At 41.1% G+C, this 15,872-nt stretch overlaps 2 protein-coding genes across 3 annotated transcripts in view; both read left to right on the plus strand.

Annotated features, from left to right (window-relative positions):
* Nucleotides 1–213: 213 nt before the first annotated feature.
* LOC116686583 (serine/threonine-protein kinase ppk4) lies at nt 214–14,149 on the plus strand. Its single transcript, XM_032511611.1, has 6 exons — nt 214–913; nt 10,742–10,911; nt 10,993–11,216; nt 12,921–13,050; nt 13,123–13,223; nt 13,300–14,149. The coding sequence occupies exons 1-6, from the start codon at nt 214–216 to the stop codon at nt 13,520–13,522; spliced, it is 1,548 nt and encodes a 515-aa protein (XP_032367502.1). The 3' UTR covers nt 13,523–14,149.
* A 1,183-nt stretch (nt 14,150–15,332) lies between these two features.
* LOC116686582 (E3 ubiquitin-protein ligase ZFP91) overlaps nt 15,333–15,872 on the plus strand; it is a 7,002-nt gene continuing 6,462 nt past the window's right edge. For both annotated transcript variants that reach the window (XM_032511609.1, XM_032511610.1), the window contains exon 1: nt 15,333–15,872. This exon is cut by the window's right edge and continues 131 nt beyond it. In XM_032511609.1, coding sequence (XP_032367500.1) covers nt 15,687–15,872 — 186 coding nt within the window. In that variant the 5' untranslated portion in view covers nt 15,333–15,686.

The following is a 15,872-nucleotide window of genomic DNA, read 5'->3' on the forward strand; positions in this document are numbered from 1 at the left end:
GAAAACAAAAGCTCCAAATGGCGGGATCCCCACTTTCTTGAGAAGTTATGCAAAACAGTTGCTCCTTTTGTGAAAGAGAATACCTTATTAACATTAGAGTCTTGCATACAGCATATTTGGAAACTTGCTTTCATTTGAACATGCTTCCAACTTCTTTACTTCGGTAGGGATAACTTCAGCGCGAGGCGTGATTCAGACTTCTGCAGGTATGAGATGCAAAACGATCTGAAAGAGGCGCTCAAACGACTGAAAAATCATTTCAGCAAAGACGAGGACCTGCCTGGGTCCAAAAAAGAGAAGAAAAAGAAGAAGAAAAAAGAGGAAAAGTCAGAAAAGCAAGACCACCCAAATGAAACTGATCTAACAGCAACTCCTATATGGAGTAACTTCAAATGTGAAGCCATTCCTCCTCAACACCACTGTATCATCAATAAAACAGAGATGGACTCCAATCAGCAGAAGGTGGAGAGAAAACTAGAGAAGCTTCTGAGCACTGATGAAAGTAAAGTAACCAGAATTGGGAGCATGATTTATGTGAATGATGAAGAATTGCGCATAGCGAAGGGAAGGGATGGTACTGAAGTCTTCTTGGGGCTGAGAGATGACGGCACTGAAGTTGCTATTAAGAGAATGTCTAAAAGCAACTACAAAGTGCTGAAGAACGAGGAAGGATTTCTGCGACTTCCAGAGTCGTCATCAATTATTGTACGATATGTCGATTTTGCGGAGGACACGTTCTTTGGCTATCTTGGACTTCAACTTTGTGAAAACACCCTGGAAGAGTACATCAGAGGTGACGAGAGGAGGTCGCGATACAAAACTTGTCCATCAGGTTCTGGAGAGCTTAAGGGTGCTTCATTGTCGAAGTCCTCAATTCTCCACCGGGATCTCAAACCACAAAACGTCTTGATCGGTGAGACAAATATACTGAAGTTGGTTTAAAAATTCAGGAAATTTGAATATATCACCCATGTTTATGTTTCCTGAGTTTGTCTACTTGATCTGTCCTTCAGATGTCAATGGGAGGGCAAGATTGGCTGATTTTGGCATTAGTCGACGGTTACCAAAGGAAACAACTTGTGCACAGCCAGTGCAGGAACCAAATGCTGGATGGCCAAGGGACTTTAGGGACACGAACGTGACATGAGATTCCATACAAGCGAACACTGAGTTCAGGTCCGTTCTTTGCCTTACAAACTTAATAGATGACTAATTGAAAAATGCATCTTGACTGCTAACTGTGTTATTCTTAAGGTGGCAGGTATGCTCAGTTATTATATCCTCTCTGGGGACACCATCCTTTTGGCGACAAATCTACGAATGTGAAAGAACATTCATAAAGGGCTGTACACGTTGGACATGTTGAAGATGTGGTGGCAAAGGACTACTCGAGTGGATGATCACGAGAGCCACTTAAGAGACCTAAAGTGGAAGAATGTTTGAGTCATCCCTTCTTCTGGAACTCTAAAACGTAAGAAAGAAATAGCCTATAATTAATTAATAATAAAATATTAACCTATGGTCTAGTGTGTCAGTCATTTGGTTGTTAGATAATTTGTTCTAGATTGAATACTTCTACTGGATGGAATGGGACAAAATGTGATACAAAGTTCATGGTTCCCAGATGATGTATCTTAATGACTGGGGAACATCGACTTTTCATTTAGCCTGGTAACAGGTTGACATGTTTGGTTCAGTATGAAATATCTTCATAGCTATTCTGAATAGCCATATCAAAGGCAGGCTGCTTTATAACCCAACCATCTCCAACTAGTCCTGTCTTTTGAAGTCTTTGTGGTAGAGGTTTTCATGGGTTACAAAGTTGTACCCAAAACCAAACCCCTCTGTATTTGAAAGCTAGACCCTGACCTATGCGGAACCGAGAAACAGGGCGGATTTAACCATTTTGGACCGGCAAACACCAGGCATGGGGCCTTCCACAACCGTGTTCTCCCCTTTTCAGTCCTTATTTATCTGAGAAAGACTGTGCTCTCGTCTGACAGCTATTTGGCCAGAGTGTGGATCATATTCAATCTAACACATTGATCAGGGTGACTGCTACTACGGGGTCTAGTTGCTGAGTATTATGTGTGTCACCATCTTCGTCATTGCCATAGTTATCATCATGGACAGTGAAAGCAGCAGTTCCGTAACCATTCCCAGAGGCGGACTTACCATTAGGCAAAGGTAGGCAATGCTTTAGGCCCCAAGCTACCAAGGGCCCGTAAAACGCCTCATAATTTTATGGGTACGATTGTTGTCTTACTTTTCACCAAGTAATTATATCTCTAAACATTGATACGCTGTGTCACCATCTTCGTGCTAGTCATCATCATGGACATGAATGCAGCAGTTCCGGAACCATCTCCAATCGAAGGATCCTGTAAGGTTTTCTTGTATGTAGCCCCCTTATCGCTTGAGCAACCTGGGCTGACAATACTTTTCCATCAGTGTTAGCATTGCTAGAGCAACCTGGGCTGACATCTCCTCTTCATCAGTGTTAGCATTGCTAGAGCAACCTGGGCTGACTCTCCTCTTATCAGTGTTAGCATTGCTAGAGCAACCTGGGGACTCTCCTTTATCATGTTAGCAGCTAGCGCAACCTGGGCTGACGCTGCCGGTGGGTAGCTCCCCAGTTTAGCATATCTAGTGCAACCACCGGCTTTTGCGTCTTTAGTGACGTTAATGTTAGTGTTGGTCAGAAGCCGTCGTGAAAAAGGTTGTTACCTTGGAGGTTTTGCTAAAAACGTTCGCTTCTTCCCGTTCTTCCTTTTTTCAGAACCACTTTGGTAGCTCCTTTCATTTCCAATATCTGTAGCCTCCAGCTAACGGCCTGCTGAGCTGTTTGTTTGCAAAACACCACAGATGCACAGTGGATACATCAACGTTAACTTATTAATCAGCTATGGAATCTGTGTACTAATTAAGTTGTCAAACCCAAACTTGTGTGGTGTAAGTGAACATTTGCAGTCTTCTCCCCTGGCCGGCTCTGATGGATATAATTATTCTCCTAGCCAAGAAAGTTGGTACAACGCATCCAGGTTTTCTGTTATTCGTTCTCATTTTAAGTGAGAAATGTAAGGTTCTCTATTTTTAAATACATGCATCTTTTTTCAGGAGACTGATACTTGAGAAAGACCGGCACAGGGCTGAGGTGGAAAACTGTCGGAAGGCTGACGAGAAAACTGGTTTGTTCATTTGAAAAATGTGCTGGAGATGGAGCCTTCAAACGTGGAAAACTAAGGTAACTGCACCATAACTATAAATTCTCTTTTCTGAAATTACAGTACGATTAATTGTGGGTGTGTTGCAGTTTCCACAGAGTTGGTCCAGAAGATGGATTCCAAGAAAAAAACCCTACCCGACAACACACTGGGATTACCGCGCTTCATACGAAACCTCCATGAGCACTAGTGAGTGAAATGACATCCTGTGGGATTTATCAACATTGACACATTATTCACATTCATTATTTTTCATTTGCAGTGCCAGATGCAGCCCAAGTTGAGTGATGAAGATATTTCCTGATCTCTTTGGATGTGTTACAAGTTTGCAAAGACCCAGGGGGGAATGCGAGACCCTTAGAGGAAATGTTTCGGAGGACGACCGCACCACTGGCTTTACAATGCTAACCCTAGGGAGCGGTTGGCTTCCCAGTTAGGAGTCGCAAACCATGACTCGAAGATATTTAAAAAAGAAATAAGCATTTAGATAACAACGCACATGCAATTCTGTGTAATACAGTTTGGAATAGTTCTAGTGTCCCACATACGCCCCAAAGCAAGCGTTAGCAACATTAGGACACAAGACTGGCATGATCAGACTCATCATTAAAGGAAAGCACAATGCCTACCTTCTTTAAATTGTCCCTGGAACCATGACAGTGTCATAGTGAGTCATCCATTATTCATTTTTAATGTGCATCTGCGCCTATGGTGACTGTCAAAATGTCTTTTCTGAATTAAGCTGTACAATTTTGCCTGTGTTTTGTACATAGTGACTATAATTAGTAGCATAAGATCCGTTAGTACAGATTTAAGGGCCTATGTTTGCTGTAGTATTGTTTTTATTTCTGAGATTTTATACTTTCACTGACCAAGGAAGTATTTTATTTACTACTAGATTCATCTGTGGCTGTGCTGCAGTCTATCCTAAGCTCTAAACTACCATATAGAAAGGTTATAGAGGAATATACAATGTTGACATATAGTAAGAGACAAACTGGACATAAAACAAGGATTACAAGGCCCCCGACCTGGTTGTCATACACAAATCCGAACCGATCTTTGAAATTAATTTTTTAAAAACCTGTTATTACAGCTTGCTAGAATTAAATCAAAAGGGTGTTTGCCAGAAATTTTTTTAAGAGAAAAAGAAGTCTGAAAGTGAGCTATTATATAGTTGATGAATAAATTGCCCATTTGCCGGGTGACAGCTGTGAGCTGCTTTACTTCTTAAACTGAGGTGACGTGCACTTTCTAGGGTGATGTGCTCCTCCACATTTTTAATTGTTTTTGTCTTTGCCTCTAAAATACTGTATTACTGTCTGTACTTACATATGTAAGTTTGTTTAAGGTGTGCCTTGTCTTATCCTATGTTGTTTAAAGTGATAGTCATCCATCATCTTTTAATAAAATAAATGTGTAGAGGTGTGATTGCAAGATGGTTCATCCTATTTCTGTTTGGGTTTTGACACAACACCAGTCAAAGATCAAGTCTCCCCTCTCAAGATTAATACCATCTTAACTTTTGTAACTTTTTTTTTTTACCAAATTACAACAGAATCTCTGTATACCAGATATTTGGGATTTGAAAGTTACATTGGAATGATCGGCTTCTTCTCCACTTTTGCAGACCAAAACATACAAAATACTCCTAATATTAGCAGTTTATTGACTAACCTTCAAAGGAGTACTTGTAAATTTCCCCACCCTTTTATTTTACTAATAACAGAAAAGCGTTGAAAGAAGCATTGGTTCCAACTCAAACCTGCACTCCAACTTTTTCATTTTGTGGAAATGGTGCCCAAATTATAGTTTGGATCACGTATCTGAATCAGTGAGAAATATGTTTTGGGTGTCCCAGGTCAGGTGTCTCCCACTGACTTGAAGATAAATAAAATGACAGAGAGAGAAGAACAAATGAGTGAAAGAGACAAACAGAATGTCCTGATTGGGAGTGTTGTTGTAGTCTTTCCTGTTATTTGTAGTCTCCTGTTTCCCTTCTGATGTTCCACCCTTTTTCCAAAGTTTTCTTTGTATTTTTAATGTTGACGTTTTCAGCGTTTATTTCGCCGGCCATTTTTTCAGACAAAAAACAAACAAACTGAAAACGGGTCAAATTGACCAAGGACAACGTGAGGGTTTTAAGTTATAACTACATTCCCATAACGACCTTCTCGATCAGTATGGAAGCCCGTGAGTCCAAACATATCGCGTCGATTTCCGCGCTGCTGCTTTAAAGGGACGCAATCCCAACAGGCTCATTTTCGGTTAAAGAAAATAACGGTTGCTATAGCTTTAAGAAGTAATAAATGCTGAATGCTAGTACAATTGTATTTATCATACAAAGTAAGTTTTTTATTTTTAATAAGCTAGGTAATTAATGCGTTCGTGGGGACTACGTACTCTGAGCGAGTAACAAAAAATTGGTCCCAACAGGGCCTTTAACGTCAACGTTACGTGGTCTTACAGGCGACATTTCTGTTGATAAATGACGTTGGTTAACTAGCTAATTACAAACGGTCCGTAACGGTCGTAACTGGGAACAAGACTAGCATGGATCGGAGGTAGACGAGGGTTTAGGTCCTCGTCCTGGGACTGAGAGAAACGGAGCTCAACGGAGGCCACCAAACCATCACCGGACTCGAGTGAACCGTCAACCGGAGGGAGAGGGAAGTAAAGGCGGGTGAGAGCCGCAGTGAGCGCCCGGGCTGGGGACTCTCAGCGGGGTTCGTGTGTTGCGAGCCCGGGCTCTCGGTGACCCTCAGCCCGGGGCTCGTGTGTGCGAGCCCGGGCTCCGGTGACCCTCAGCGGGGCTGTGTTGCGAGGCCGGGGAGCTGAAGCTAGCAGGACCAACGTCAACGAGTCCAAGCGCAAGACTACGGTGTGCACGGGGTCGTGGGAGACCTGCGGGACCCGTCCCAATAAAAACACCACGGCCACGCAGTAAGTGCTTGGACAAACTACTTACTGTAACGTTACACTACTATGACAACGAGCTGACTACCGTTAACTAACGGCATCACTCACAGTGAGTGTAACTTGACTGGTGAGGTGTAGCATGTGTGCTAGCTATAGCACCGGGGTTTCTTAAAGCTATAGGTTTACTAGAAACCAAAACAAATGGTTGCATGCAAGTTGCCTGTGTACCCTATACCTGTTTATTGTCATGGGGCATTAAAGTTAACCCTTGTGTTGTCCTTGGGTCAAATTGACCCGTATCAAAGTGTTTTATAAAAAAAAAATATGGATTTCTTTCAATAATCTGCCCAAATTAACATGGATTATTCCATTCGTTGTTTCCGGTAACATTAATGATTACTGTCATTGAATATTTGGGTGTTTTCTTTTTCTTTATTTTTATCTTATTAGTTTTAATTCTTTTTTAATGGTTTCAAAACAGTATTGGACTCAACTTTGACATCTACCCATCTGTGATCCGTCAAAATAATTCATAATTTCTGCCTTTTTAACTAAAAACCTATGTATAATTTGATATAAAAGAGTTGTTGACCCGATTTCCAAGAATAAGTGTAAAACCGGTTATTAAACAGCTCAGGTTTTAAAAAAAAGCCCCAAGCATGGAAAAGGTGACAATAAAATCAGAAAAGAGACAAAACCATTAGAAAGTACAAAAAAAAAGAGTTCACTTTCAATTGACCTGGAAGACAACACAAGGGGTAAAGCATTTTATGCATTTTCCAAAGTATATCCTACGCAGATTCATTTAGATTGCACCTGCCTGGCTTTATCGTAGACTTCTCTCACACAGATCTCAGATTAAGAAATCAACTGCCGCAAAAAAGGTAAAAAGACATATATACTTGAGTCCTTTTCACTATTAGTAGGTTTTTTCCCCTGTAATGTATTACATGTATCATTAAAACCTTGGCACTCGGACTTCCCAGCATCCAGACACACTCCTGGACCAAAGCTGTCCAAATCCAGAAAAGGCAAAGGGGAACCCCAACCCAAGTCTCTCGCATCCCCCAGCAACAGCATGCAAGCTGAAGCGGAGATGGAGGCTTTCTGTGTCTGGTGGTAAGAAAACGAGCACTGCAATTTAGTTTAATACAGCTATCATCCAAAAAACTGAAATAACGTATTCCTCACTCTCTGTTTTTCAGACGAGGGGGAAACGGGTTCCTTCAAAGGAAAGCGAGGACAGGTGAGTTAGAAAGGCGCTCAGAGAAAAATTAGGAGAATTTCTGTTTAAATTGCTGATGTAATTTAATTGTGGCCAGGTGTGGTTGAGTACTTTAGACGTTGCAGATCTGTGGCTGTTAAAGTTCAGGTCTGAGTCCACGACTACACCAAGATTTCTGGCTTTGTCGGTTATTTTTAACATTGTTGTTTGAAGCTGAGCGCAGACTTTTAATCGTTCCTCTTTTGCTCCTTTAAAACAACCACCTCAGTTTTTCCTTTTAATTTCAGAAAGTTCTGGCACATCCACGTTAATTTGTTTGATGCACTTAGTCAGTTTTTGTATGGATATAGTCCTGGCGATAAGGTTATGTAAATTTGTGTGTCGTCTGCATAACTAAGGTATCTTATTTTGTGTTTTCCATAATCTGAGCATGGGAGATGTAGATGTTAAACAGAAGAGGCCCCAGAATGGAGCCTTGCGGAACTCCGCACGTCTATTTGTAGTTCAGATGTATAATTACCTATGACACAAAGTAATCCATTGTAGGTAGGATTCAAACCAGTTAGTACTGAGGCAGAGTCCTACCCAGTTTTTCAATTGGTCTAGTAGTATGTCACTGAGATACAAGTAATACCAGACTGAGATTTTGCCACATCTGTGTCAAGGTGGATGTCGTTAAGACTTTGACAAAGCGTCTCAGTGCTGTAGTGTGGTTGGAAACCCGACGAAAGGTATCAAAACTGTTGTTTAGTGACAAGAAATAGTTGAGTTGCTGAAAAACTTATTTTTCAATGATTTTACCTAAAAACGGAAGGTTTGATATCGGCCTATAGTTGCTCAGTAGTGACGTGTCTAGGTTGTTCTTTTTTAAGAGAGGCTTAATTACTGCAAGCCACTCTCAAAGATTACGACATCGTTCAACACACTCAGTTATTTTTAGTCTGATTGTTTTGACCACAGTTATCAACTCTGGGCTAACCCACACATTCATCAGTAACGTTAACTGTATAGATAGACAACTAATCTAATGGTGATTTAGCTAGCTAGCACACCCCTAGCACACCCCTGTCTTCTGCCTCAGTCTCCCAGCGCTGCAAGGCTTCAGTCGGGATGAGAGCTGGGATTTATCCCAGTGTTAGTGACAAACCTTATAACCGATGTGGTTTCCGTCTGGTTTGAAGTATCTCCACCGTGTATGCTACCCACAGCACCCACCTTACCACAATGGTTGTAAATGGAATTTCGTTTGAGCTTTAAAAGCAAAAATAATGCATCTTAAAAAATTAAATTAACATAGTAAACCTTTAATTGAAATTTTCAAAATCAAAAATGGCACCAAATGTTGGTACAATAACATCCTTATTTTGTCTTTTTACAGTTCTTCTGAGGCAAAGAAATGGATTTCCTTCCATCTATACATCTTTCGGTCATAGCCCCCCCAACAGAAACACATCCTATAATAAGTTGCATCATAAACAACAACCTCAAGAAGCTCAAAAAATTACTTAAAAATGACGTTAATCAAGTTTACCCCTGCAGAGAGTGGACTGACTACATAACTCCACTGATTGCTGCTGTTGCATTTCACAACAGGGATATTCTTACTTTCCTTTTGCGTCAGGGTGGAGACTCTAACAAGGTTTCCCAAAAGGGCTTTACACCTTTGCATTATGTCTCACTGTCCAACGCACCACTTGATTTTGTGGAGAAACTACTTGAATCAAAAGCTGATCCAAACGGATGCAATCCCATGTTCACACCGCTGCAAACTGCGGCCACCAATGAAAGGGAGGATGTCTTGAAAATGCTCATCTCTGCCGGTGCACGGCCAACAATGTTACCTCTCTCTGAGCCTGAATTTAAAAAAGTATCTCAGGTAGTACACGAACTTGCATCAAAAGGAGACAAATTGTGCTCCAAAATCAGGTATTTCTTGGATATGGAAAATGCTGTGCGAAGGGAACCATATGAAGAAGTGTTCAAAACCTTTGACAGTCACATGCTGCTGGAGGATCCTCAAACTCATCTGACCATGATTGAAAGACTTTTTAGTGTAAATGGTAAAGATGCAGACAAGTACCGCCATGGATGTATCAAATGGCTAAAAGACAGTAAAAATGTGGACACCTACATTGCGGGTGTAGTCAGTCGCTTTCCAAAAATTCCTCATGTGTTTTTAAATCAGGTAATTGTTAGTTTATATTTTGTGTTGTGTACTGTGGAAGAAATACCAAATGAGCAAGCATGTGCCATGATCCCCCAACTACTGGACCAGCTTTGCTCCAAAGAAAGACTTGATGTATTGCAAACTGTTCTCCAAACACTTTATGTGATAACACAGAAAACAAAAGCTCCAAATGGCTGGGATCCCCCCTTTCTTGAGAAGTTATGCAAAACAGTTGCTCCTTTTGTGAAAGAAGAATACCTTATTAACATTAGAGTCTTTGCATACAGCATATTTGGAAACTTGCTTTCATTTGAACATGCTTCCAACTTCTTTACATCGGTAGGGATAACTTCAGTGCCTGAGGAGATTCTGACATCTGCAGGTATGCAGATGCAAAACGATCTGAAAGAGGCGCTCAAACGACTGAAAAATCATTTCAGCAAAGACGAGGACCTGCCTGGGTCCAAAAAGAAGAAGAAAAAGAAGAAGAAAAAGAAGGAAAAGTCAGAAAAGCAAGACCACCCAAATGAAACTGATCTAACAGCAGCTCCTATTATGGAGTCAACTTCAAATGTGAAGCCATTCCTCCTCAACACCACTGTATCATCAATAAAACAGAGATGGACTCCAATCAGCAGAAGGTGGAGTAGAAAACTAGAGAAGCTTCTGAGCACTGATGAAAGTAAAGTCACCAGAGTTGGGAGCATGATTTATGTGAATGATGAAGAATTGCGCATAGCAAAGGGAAGTGATGGTACTGAAGTATTCTTGGGGCTGAGAGATGACGGCACTGAAGTTGCTATTAAGAGAATGTCTAAAAGCAACTACAAAGTGCTGAAGAACGAGGAAGGATTTCTGCGACTTCCAGAGCTCGATCATCAATTCATTGTACGATATGTCGATGCTGCGGAGGACACGTTCTTTGGCTATCTTGGACTTCAACTTTGTGAAAACACCCTGGAAGAGTACATCAGAGGTGACGAGAGGAGTCTCCCGATACAAAAACTTGTCCATCAGGTTCTGGAGAGCTTAAGGGTGCTTCATTGTCGAAGTCCTCCAATTCTCCACCGGGATCTCAAACCACAGAATGTCTTGATCGGTGAGACAAAAAATATACTGAAGTATTGGAATTTAAAAATCCAGGGAATTTGAATATATCACCCATGTTTATGTTTCCTGAGTTTGTCTACTACATGTGTCCTTCAGATGTCAATGGGAGGGCAAGATTGGCTGATTTTGGCATTAGTCGACGGTTACCCAAAGGCCAAACAACTTGTCGCACAGCCTGTGCAGGAACCAAATGCTGGATGGCCAAGGAGACTTTAGCGGACGAACGTGACACTGAGATTCCATACAAGGCGAACACTGATGTTCAGGTCAGTTCTTCTGCCTTACAAACTTAATAGATGACTAATTGAAAAATGCATCTTTGACTGCTAACTGTGTTATTTCTTAAGGTGGCAGGTATGCTCAGTTATTATATCCTCTCTGGGGGACACCATCCTTTTGGCGACAAATCCTACGAATGTGAAAGCAACATTCATAAAGGGCTGTACACGTTGGACCATGTTGAAGATGTGGTGGCAAAGGATCTCATTGAGTGGATGATCAACGAAGAGCCACTTAAGAGACCTAAAGTGGAAGAATGTTTGAGTCATCCCTTCTTCTGGAACTCTAAAACGTAAGAAAGAAATAGCCTAATAATTAATTAATAATAAAATATTAACCTATGGTCTATGTTGTCAGTCATTTGGTTGTTAGATAATTTTGTTCTAGATTGAATACTTCTACTGGATGGAATGGGACAAAATGTGATACAAATGTTCATGGTTCCCAGATGATGTATCTTAATGACTGGTGAACATCTGACTTTTCATTTAGCCTGGTAACAGGTTGACATGTTTGGTTCAGTATGAAATATCTTCATAGCTATTCTGAATAGCCATATTCAAAGGCAGGCTGCTTTTATAACCTCAACAATCTCCAACTAGTCCATGTCTTTTGCAAGTCTTTGTGGTAGAGGTTTTCATGGGTTACAATAGTTGTACCCAAAAACCAAACCCATCTGTTATTTGAAAGCTATGACCCTGACCTATGCGGAACCGAGAAACAGGGGCGGATTTAACCATTTTGAGGCCTAAGGCAAACACAGGCATGGGGCCTTCCACAACCCGTGTTCTCCCCCTTTTCAGTCCTTATTTATCTGAGAAAGACGTGCTCTCTGTCTGACAGCTATTTTGGCCAGAGTGCTGGATCATATTCAATCATAACACATTGATCAGGGTGACTGCTACTCACGGGGTCTAGTTGCTGAGTATTATGTGTGTCACCATCTTCGTCATTGCCATAGTTATCATCATGGACAGTGAAAGCAGCAGTTCCGTAACCATCTCCCAGAGGCGGACTTACCATTAGGCAAAGGTAGGCAATTGCTTTAGGCCCCAAGCTACCAAGGGCCCCGTAAAACGCCTCATAATTTTATGGTTACGATTGTTGTCTTACTTTTCACCAAGTAATTATATCTCTAAACATTGATACGCTGTGTCACCATCTTCGTCATTGCCATAGTCATCATCATGGACAGTGAATGCAGCAGTTCCGTAACCATCTCCAATCGAAGGATCCTGTAAGGTTGTCTTGTATGTAGCCCCCTTATCGCTAGAGCAACCTGGGCTGACACTACTTTTCATCAGTGTTAGCATTGCTAGAGCAACCTGGGCTGACTCTCCTCTTCATCAGTGTTAGCATTGCTAGAGCAACCTGGGCTGACTCTCCTCTTCATCAGTGTTAGCATTGCTAGAGCAACCTGGGCTGACTCTCCTCTTCATCAGTGTTAGCATTGCTAGCGCAACCTGGGCTGACGCTGCCGGTGGGTAGCTCCCCAGTGTTAGCATATCTAGTGCAACCACCGGCTTATTGCTGCTCTTTAGTGACGTTAATGTTAGTGTTGTCAGAAGCCGTCGTGAAAAAGGTTGTTACCTTTGGAGGTTTTGCTAAAAACGTTCTGCTTTCTTCCCGCTTCTTCCTTTTTTCAGAACCACTTTGGTAGCTTCCTTTCATTTTCCAATCATCTGTAGCCTCCAGCTAACGGCCTGCTGAGCTGTTTGTTTGCAAACACACACAGATGCACAGTAGGATAACATCAACGTTAACTTATTAATCAGCTATGGAATCTGTGTACTAATTAAGTTGTCAAACCCAAACTTTGTGTGGTGTAATGTAACATTTGCAGTCTTCTCCCCTGTGCCCGGCTCTGATGGATATAATCTATTCTCCTAGCCAAGAAAGTTGGTACAACGCATCCAGGTTTTCTGTTATTCGTCTCATTTTAAGTGAGAATATGTAAGGTTCTCTTTATTTTTAAATACATGCATCCTTTTTTCAGGAGACTTGACTACTTGAGAAAGACCGGCAACAGGGCTGAGGTGGAAAACTGTCGGAAGGCTGACGAGAAACTGGTTTGTTCATTTGAACAATGTGCTGGAGATGGAGCCTTCAAACAGTGGAAAACTAAGGTAACTGCACCATAACTATAACTTCTATTTTCCTGAAATCTACAGTACGATTAATTGTGGTTGGTGTTGCAGTTTCCACCAGAGTTGGTCCAGAAGATGGATTCCAAGAAAAAACCCTACCCCGACAACACACTGGGATTACTGCGCTTCATACGAAACCTCCATGAGCACTAGTGAGTGAAATGACACTCCTGTGGGATTTATCAACATTGACACATTATTCACATCTCATTCATTTTTCATTTGCAGTGCCAAGGATGCAGCCCAAGTTGATGTGATGACGATATTTCCTGATCTCTTTGGATGTGTTTACAAGTTTGCAAAGACCCAGGGGTGGAATGCAGAGACCCCCTTAGAGGAAATGTTTCGGAGAGACGACCGCACCACTGGCTTTACAATGCTGTCCAACCCTAGGGAGCGGTTGGCTGTCCCAGTTCAGGAGTCGCAAACCAGTGACTCGAAGATAATTTAAAAAAGAAATAAGCATTTAGATAACAACGCACATGCAATTCTGTTGTAATACAGTTTGGAATAGTTCTAGTGTCCCACATACGCCCCAAAGCAAGGCTTTAGCAACATTAGGACACAAGACTGGCATGATCAGACTCATCATTAAAGGAAAGCACAATGCCTACCTTCTTTAAATTGTCCCTGTAAACCATGACAGTGTCATAGTGAGTCATCCATTATTCATTTTATAATGTGCATCTGCGCCTTATTGTGACTTGTCAAAATGTCTTTTCTGAATTAAGCCTGTACAATTTTGCCTGTGTTTTGTACATAGTTACTATAATTATTAGCTTATAAGATCCTGTAGTACAGATTTAAGGGAGCCTATGTTTGCTGTAGTATTGTTTTTATTTCTGAGATTTTATACTTTCACTTGACCAAGGAAGTATTTTATTTTTGACTTACTAGATTCATCTGATGGCTGTAGCTGCAGTCATATCCTAAGCTCTAACCTACCATATTAGAAAGGTTATCAGAGGAATATACAATGTTGACATATAGTCAAGAGACAAACTGGACATAAAACAAGGATTACAAGGCCCCGACCTGGTTGTCATACACAAATCCGAACCGATCTTTGAAATTAATTTTTTAAAAACATGTTATTACAGCTTGCTAGAATTAAATTCAAAAAGGGTGTTTGCCAGATAATTTTTTTAAGAGAAAAAGAAGTCTGAAAGTGAGCTATTATTATAGTTGATGAATAAATTGCCCATTTGCCGGTGATCAGCTGTGAGCTGCTTTACTTCTTAAACTGAGGTGACGTGCACTTTCTAGGGTGATGTGCTCCTTTCCACATTTTTAATTTGTTTTTGTCTTTGCCTCTAAAATACTGTATTTACTGTACTGTACTTACATATGTAAGTTTGTTTAAGGTGTGCCTTGTCTTATACCTATGTTGTTTAAAGTGAATAGTCATCCATCATCTTTTAAATATTAAAATAAATGTGTAGAGGTGTGATTGCAAGATGTGTTTCATCCTATTTCTGTTTGGGTTTTGACACAACACCAGTCAAAGATCAAGTCTCCCCTCTTAAGATTAATTACCATCTTAACTTTTGTAACTTTATTTTTTTTACCAAATTACAACAGAATCTCTGTTTTCCCAGATATTTGGGATTTGAAAGTTACATTGGAATGCATCTGGCTTCTTACTGTTCCCACTTTTGCAGACCTAAACATACAAAATACTCCTAATATTAGCAGTTTATTGACTAACCTCTCAAAGGAGTACTTGTAAATTTCCCCCACCCTTTTATTTTACTAATAACAGAAAAGCTGTTGAAAGAAGCATTGGTTCCAACTCAAACCTGCACTCCAACTTTTTCATTTTGTGGAAATGGTGCCCAAATTATAGTTTGGATCATTGTATCTGAATCAGTGAGAAATATGTTTTGGGTGTCCCAGGTCAGGTGTCTCCCACTGACTTGAAGATAAATTAAAAAATGACAGAGAGAGAAGAACAAATGAGTGACAGAGACAAACAGAATGTCCTGATTGGGAGTGTCTGTTGTAGTCTTTCCTGTTTTATTTTGTAGTCTCCCTTGTTTCCCTTCCTGATGTGTTCCACCTTTTTTCCAAAGTTTTCTTTGATATTTTTAATGTTGACGTTTTCAGCGTTTATTTCGCCGGCCCATTTTTTCAGACAAAAAACAAACAAACTGAAAACGGGTCAAATTTGACCCAAGGACAACGTGAGGGTTAAGTTATAACTACATTTCCCATAACGACCCTTCTCGATCAGTATGGAAGCCCGTGAGTCCAAACATATCGCTGTCGCATTTCCGCGCTGCTGCTCTTAAAGGAGACGCATCCTAAACAGGCTCATTCTCGGTTAAAGAAAATAACCGGCTTGCTATAGCTTTAAGAAGTAAATAATGCTGAATGCTAGTACAATTGTATTTATCATACAACGTAAGTTTTTATTTATTAATAAGCTAGTTAATTAAATGCGTTCGTGGGGACTACGTTTACTCTTGAGCGAGCTAACAAAACTTGGTCCCAACAGGGCCTTTAACGTCAACGTTACGTGGTCTTACAGGCGACATTTCTGTTGATAACTGACGTTGGTTAACTAGCTAATTACAAACGGTCCGTAACGGTCGTAACTGTGGAACAAGACTAGCATGGACTCGGAGGTAGACGAGGGTTTAGGTCCTCGTCCTGGGACTGAGAGAACCGGAGACTCAACGGAGGCCACCAAACCATCACCGGACTCGAGTGAACCGTCAACCGGGAGAAGGGGAAGTAAAAGGCGGGTGAGAGCCGCAGTGAGCGCCCCGGGCTCCGGGGACTCTCAGCCCGGGGTTCGT

Source organism: Etheostoma spectabile, unplaced genomic scaffold (genome assembly GCF_008692095.1).
Source record: "Etheostoma spectabile isolate EspeVRDwgs_2016 unplaced genomic scaffold, UIUC_Espe_1.0 scaffold394, whole genome shotgun sequence".
In the NCBI taxonomy this organism is placed as follows: domain Eukaryota; kingdom Metazoa; phylum Chordata; class Actinopteri; order Perciformes; family Percidae; genus Etheostoma; species Etheostoma spectabile.